General features: G+C 44.0%; 1 protein-coding gene across 2 annotated transcripts in view; it reads right to left on the bottom strand.

The window, feature by feature from the left end:
- ralgps2 (Ral GEF with PH domain and SH3 binding motif 2) overlaps window positions 1-6,767 on the bottom strand; it is a 79,453-nt gene that overhangs the window by 30,368 nt on the left and 42,318 nt on the right. For both annotated transcript variants that reach the window (XM_078259389.1, XM_078259390.1), the window contains exons 7-9: window positions 5,072-5,161; window positions 4,872-4,964; window positions 3,352-3,478 (exon numbers count right to left, since the gene is read on the bottom strand). In XM_078259389.1, the coding sequence (XP_078115515.1) occupies window positions 3,352-3,478; window positions 4,872-4,964; window positions 5,072-5,161 (310 nt within the window). The remainder of the gene's footprint in view (window positions 1-3,351; window positions 3,479-4,871; window positions 4,965-5,071; window positions 5,162-6,767) is intronic.

Genomic DNA, 6,767 nt, shown 5'->3' with positions numbered 1-6,767 from the left:
ACTGCGTTTTACAGTAGAGGATTCAACACCGGGATGTAACAATCTGCGGCTGCCGTCGGAGAAACAACACAGACGGTGCGTTCAATGAAACTGGTAAACACAGGCCCGTGGTGCATTTGTAGTTATTGTAAATGTCCATTTCCTATCCGGTTGTTGTTTTTGTCGTTCAACAGCAATTTACTAGTGAAATAAGTTATTGTTATTGTTATACATTATTATTAAATCATTTAATTTTGACCATATGGCCTTAGCAATAAACAAGCCGTTCTTTAATGTCACCAACTGTTGTTTAGTACCCTTTTTTTTCGGTTCAGGCACCGTTAATTATGTATGCGATTAATTAATCACAGCGTATGTAATTAATTAGATTACATTTTTTAATCGATTGACAATATATATATATAAAATAGACAAAAATAGATAATGGAGGATATTAAATGATACTGCTATAGAAGAATTAAGGCTAAAATAAAAGAACTGGAGAGACAGTTAAGGTAGTAAAAGGCAAGAAAAAGAGAAGGAGAAGAGAAGGAGGGGAACATTTCTTCCGCATAAAACCGTCGAGCTTTTCTTTCCCTAAAGTACAAACGTATATCTTGAAATTATGGCTCCCCTCAGACCTTTCCCTCTGAGGAACTGTAAGTCAGAATAGATAGGAGCCGTCCGATGCAAACACTGCATGAGGAGAAGCTCAAAGACACAGTCAACACGTTTTAGCTTAAATACTCACACATACACACACAGTGAGCCAACATAACTGGCTTGCTGTTAGTCATCCTAAATACTGTTTATCCATGGCAGTCCAACAGCCCAGGGCCAGACCTGACTGTACCACCTCCTAGGTCAGGAACCAGTAGGGAAATGAACCTCTCAGTTGGCTGGCTTTCTGATCTGACACCTTACTACCCCTGATGCTTATCACCACACTGATTATTTCACACAATGTTGCTGCACCAACAACTACAGCAACAGCATGCTGGAGCAGAAGGGAGTCAAGGGCCTTTGTGCTGCTTTCTGGTCCTATGTAGAGTATGTATCCTCTGACAAGACACCAAATCGCAAATAGCTACTACAGGATCCCAATATATATATAATAATTATAATAACACTAAAGAAACACTATTCAGTAAAGTGTAATGGTAACACCCCGGTTTACACAACATATTTCAGCTGCATTTTTTTGGTTTTTACTATTCTGTCTAACAGAACATATATACTTGCCTTTTACCCTCTGCAACTGTGCCAACTGCAATCCAAAGCATCTTTTTAGGCCTTAAATCTCACAAATGCAACTACAAGATTATCTCTTGGGCTGTGAGCACTGTCAAAACACTAGAGTGGTGTGGCCGTTTAGCTCAGTTAGCAGAGCAGGCGCTTGCACATGTACTTGGCATGTATCTATGAGGCTTGTTCCTCGACGCAGAAGATCCAGGGTTCGAATCCGACCTGTGACGGTTTTCCTGCATGTCTTTCCCCCTCTCTCTCCCCTTTCCTGTCCAAAAAAACCCACCAGAGTGCACAGCAGTACGTCGCTGAACCAATTCAGTGTACACGACGACAGAGGACTACAGCTACTGCTGTTGTGCTGCTTTTGCTACGTGGCCGGTGTAGGTGAAAGCATAACACGTTGGGGAAACATTTTAAAGTGTGTTCGTTTTGTCACAGTGGAGCCATACATTTCTGTGGGCTCTTTGTCCTTAGCATGATTGGCCAGAGAACAGGGACAAGCTCATCTGAGCATTTAACAGGCTGGCCCTGTGGTGAGCGCAGACAGGCGGGGGCTGTGTCTGCTAAGCCTAATAGCCGGTCAGAGCGCGCGCACGCACGCACACACACACGTGCACACACACGCGCACACACACACACACACACACGTGGTGACTACACAGCAGACACACAGGGCTCTTTCTCCAGCCTCGTTATCGCCAGATAAGCATCACACCTACAAAGATGCAAATAGAGCGAAGACAGAAACATGATAGGAAGTTACAAAAGTGGCACAAGTACACCAATACACTTTGTAGAAGTTAACCCTCCTGTGGCGTATTTAGCACTTAGAAAAACACGCATAGTAATTTAAGCCGTTGCTGTGGGTTGGGACTTTCATTTGAGCTTCAACAGGTTCTTTATTTAGTGACCAGAGAGGTAATCTTGTGCACAAACACATCAGCAGGAACACACACACAGACAGACACACACACACACACTTTCAGTCTGCCACTCACTCACTCCCACATTCCCCTCAGAGGGATTTGGTGGATTTATGATGGAGGAGAGCGTCCGAGAACAAGAGAGTGGCGATTTCCCTCCTGTGTGCCAACTTGGCTCGATCCAGCCCCGGAGGGCAGCCAGCTGGTCACACATCACACGGACACACGCATCATTGACAGGCTCAGACTGTAAGGAAACACTGTCCCACTCAAAAGTACAACAGTTCAACACAAAGAGACTCCACCCGAAGAATGGCCAACTCGTCACACATCACTGAAACGCTTACCAACCGAAAGTCTTCCTTTCTTACTCACATACACACGGTGAGGACATCCAGCATTAGCTTTGCATTTGTCTCGTGGTCTGCCATTGTTTCCAGACGTGACGGAGCGCGATGGGGGAAATTGAGTGGTTAAAAGTTCCCTTTAACGACAAACAGACTCTTGAGCTCTCTGTTTGGGCTCGTGTACACGTTTGTTTGTACATACTTGAGTGTCTTTGAATCACAACGCAGCAGCTATGATACAAGCCTGATGGTACCAGAAACAACCGTGGCCGTAAAAAACATCAAAGTCATCATCACGTCAAAACAAGAACAAACAGTACAGCAATGAAAACCGCACGCACACACGCACGCACGCACACACACACACACACACACTCTTACATCACAGTGAGTATTTTCCTTGTAAAACTCATTGGGGATTCATGTGTGCGGTCATACTGTGGAGCCGTGAGAAAGATATTCATATTTAAGGAAAGGATGGAGAAATATCTTTTTTTAACTCACTGATTTGTGTTTGTTCCAGCTACTTCGAGATGTTTCACAACAGAGCAGCAAATTTATGTTAGACATTTCTCTACTCCAAGATACAGATCAAAATGAAAAACCAGGAAAAAGAATGACAGAGTAGAAATTTAGAAGCTACAGTGGGGGGGAAAAAGGGGAAGAGGAACAACAGTCAATAAAACGTGAATGACAATGCCTGATGACGGTGGGGCTGAATAATCCATGAGATAATGGTTCCAGACACACATGCAGAGGCAGTTTGTTTCCTGATTAGTCCTTAGGTTAGCCTTTGGCCCGTAAATAGCCCATAAAAGATAAGAAGCTGAAAGTAAGGATTCTTAGTCTTTTACCTAGGTATGGTATACAGGAGACCATGCTCTGGCTGCTTATGAAGTCTCTCAGACGTTTATAGTTGTCTTCTTTGGACATCAGGTAGTCGAGGCGATCAAACGTTGCCTTGTCCTTCCGACTCAGTAACTGTGAGGGAGAGAGGGGAAGAAAAAGAGAGGATGGGAGCATTAAATAGAAATAAACGGCTATAATGTTAGCAACACACACAGGCTAGGAGAAATACAGTGACATAGTTTAAGTCGCCTTCACTCAGCTGCACTTACTAATAACTGAAATCTGATATGCACCAAATGGCTGTAACAACAGTTACAGGAGTAAGACAGAAAAGAATCAGAAATGGAGCAGAGTAATGCATGTGGAGATTTGACTGATACAGCGTTCACTGTGTGGCTGATGGCTAATTGGCCGCCTAGTGACAAAAACCATCAATTTTGAAGGGATTCTTTTCAACATCCAGAATTTTCAGTCACCCTTTACACAAAACAAGAAAAGAAAAACTAAGGGCATGTTGCTGAAGTCTTCCAAGATGGGGTTGTACAGAATAAAACCCATTACTCTCTAGCTAACTAACTCTCTGGTTGCTTGTTTTATTGAACTAGCCACAATGCCAGAGCACAGAAGCATGCAGTTTTCCAGATAGAGACAGGCTGTTTGCAAGCTTGTGTGTGTGTCTGTTTGTCCATTGGTAAGAGAGAACTGCACTGCAGAGTAGTCAGCTTGTGGACCAAAGCAGCAGCAGCAGTAGTAACTCATCAGATCACAGTGCAGCTGATCTGCTGTCACAGGAAATTTTAAAAAGTTGAGACAATGGCAGAGCGTACTAATGATACGTGCAGAGAGAGAGAGAGAGAGTGTGAGTGAGTGAGTGTGTGTGTGTGTGTGCGTGCGTGCGTGCGTGCGTGTGTCCCCGTCCTTCTGTTTTCTAAGAAGCAGGTGAGCCAGCAACGGCATTTGCTGACTGGCTAAAAGAATCTCCTGTGGTTTTGCAGAGCCGGGTAAAAGAAATTTCCACCATTACATCAGAGCATCATCATGCCATTATGTAAGCTCTACATCTCCTATGAGAACACTGAAACAGATCAGAATCCCTCACACACTTTTAAAATGGATACTGATACATAATATCCTTCATAGAAATGTTCCCGCTCTAAATCTGCTGAAATCAATGTTTGAAGGTGCTGGGTATGTCGGTAAAGGACGGACTGACAGCACTAAGTAATGACAGAATAGGACACTGCCATCCCCCCCCCAAAAAAAGAACTCAACCATTCCTTGGTCGAGGTTTATGTTCGTTAAATTACCATTTTATCTCATGGAAAGGGGTGAACTTATAGTTTTCTAAACAGTTTATATATTTTTCCATTCTCAGCTTGTCATCTAACTTGTGTGCTAGTTTGTATTAGCCTTTGTTTATGTGTCCAGTGTTTTGGTACAGATCTGCGTTACATCCCCGTTTATTGACAGCACCCTACTTATAAACCAGATTTGGCGTTCAAACTAAAAAGGTAAATGTACTCACCGCCCATGTTTTGGTAAGCCTGAAGATGGGGGCACTTTGTAACGCTGACACGACAGCCATGACCGCATGGAGGTTGTTCATGTCACATAGTTTCTATCAAAAAGTTCAAAGTTCAGAGGTTACATTAAGTTGGATTTACAATGCAAACATTCGTAAAAAGGTCCGAACAACAATGTCACGTTATGCGTGGATGTGTGTACCTTGGCAGTGCGAATGTACAGACTCAGCACCTCAGCTCGGATCTTCAGCGTCTGCGCATGGAGGATCTCTCGTACCACCCAGAAACTCGTCTAGAAAAGAAAAAGAAAAAAAATGCACCCCAACATAGATTACGGTGCCAAGCAACTCTCACAAACAGACCCAGGATGCTGATGACACAGAAAACTTTATCTTTCATGTGTTACACTCTCCAAAGCGCAATGAGGATTTCAGGTGTGTACAAAGAAAAACAGGGTGTCTTGTTAAATCTCAAGTCTCTGAGTCCAGAGCCAAGGCCTGCAGACAGCCAACACAACTCTGGGCTTAAAGCACTACAAAGCCAAGCAGGAGAGCAGAGGGCAGACTGCTAACAGGAACGCTCCATTAGAGTCGATTAAGTTTTAGCTCGAGGAAAAACAAAAATTTCAGAGGAAAATCCGACTGACTCCAACTGATTACACAACAGCTACACCCCATAACTCCTAATATGTCAACCGACAGAGGACGAGTGTGTGTGTTCAGAATACTTGGCCAGGCCGAGAGTGACGTCGGAAATCTGTCTCTTTGGGGAGAATGCTGGTAAGCCAAAGCTCTGATCACACACACAACACACACATACACACACATGTCAGTGAATCAATCAGTGTTAAAGCTCTGGGGAGAGAGGGAATGGAAAGAGGATAAGGAGAAGAGCAAGGGAAGAAAGGAGGTAATGGGAGGGGAGTTCGTTTCAACGCTGCGGGGCTCTGAGGGCTTTCAAAGCCCACAGCTGTCTGCACATAGTGTTCTGATAAGAGCGTCCCAGGCAGACTGGTCAGTCTCTACTTTTTCCTTCTTCTAACGCAGACCTTCGGAATTGTTCTCTCGCTTCACTCCACGCCAATTCTTCTCTCCTGTTAAGACTTTAGTGTGCGCTTGATTAATTGACTTTGCCAGTATGGTCAACATTCCTTTATTCGCGCCAAAGACCGCTAGGTGTGCTCCTTTTGCGTGTCTATAAATGAAGTGTGGGTGTGTGTCCACTTTGCTATGCTTTTATACATTCTTGATGTGCACTAATTCAATCCTACAGCTGGTTTTGCCTGCTTTTTTCCCCTGGAAACAGCCCCATGACTTGTTTTTGTTTCAGAGAAGAGGAGCTCTCTCCCGGTCTTCTCTTACAAACACGACACACACACACACACACACACACACACACACACGCTCAATCCACGCAGGTATTGTATCCACAGGAAACAGCCACATGGGTTTCATTTTCACCATTTCATGAGGAAGTCTATAAACAAGATGAGGGAGTGATGACAGTAGACAGAGGATACAGAGATGGTGGACTTCCTGACTTCTACTTTAATTTGCATCTCTTGCCAGTGACCTCATGTGATAGATAACTACAGCAACAAAAAAAAAAAAAAAAAAAAAAAAAACTCATGAATGTCGCCAAATCTTCTTTTCCCCTTCAGTTTACAGTAGACAGGGGTTTCCGTTGCCTGTAAAACGTGATTCCAATCTGGGAGCAAGACATGCTGCCGCTTCACATCTAGTTTCCTCAGTGGTCTACCTTGATAACTGAGGTCAATCTGGAGAAAGCTTGTCCGTCCAATTCGCTATACCCCCGGCTCATTACGGAGCCTGTGTCCTCCCCTCAGCCTTGGCCTCCGAAACTGCACAGCGGTGAGATCACTCAGGATGGCAGTGTTC

This window comes from Sander vitreus, chromosome 9 (genome assembly GCF_031162955.1).
Source record: "Sander vitreus isolate 19-12246 chromosome 9, sanVit1, whole genome shotgun sequence".
Classification (NCBI taxonomy): domain Eukaryota; kingdom Metazoa; phylum Chordata; class Actinopteri; order Perciformes; family Percidae; genus Sander; species Sander vitreus.
The sequence above is the reverse complement of the archived record's forward strand: the minus strand, read 5'-3'. Positions and strand labels throughout refer to the sequence as shown.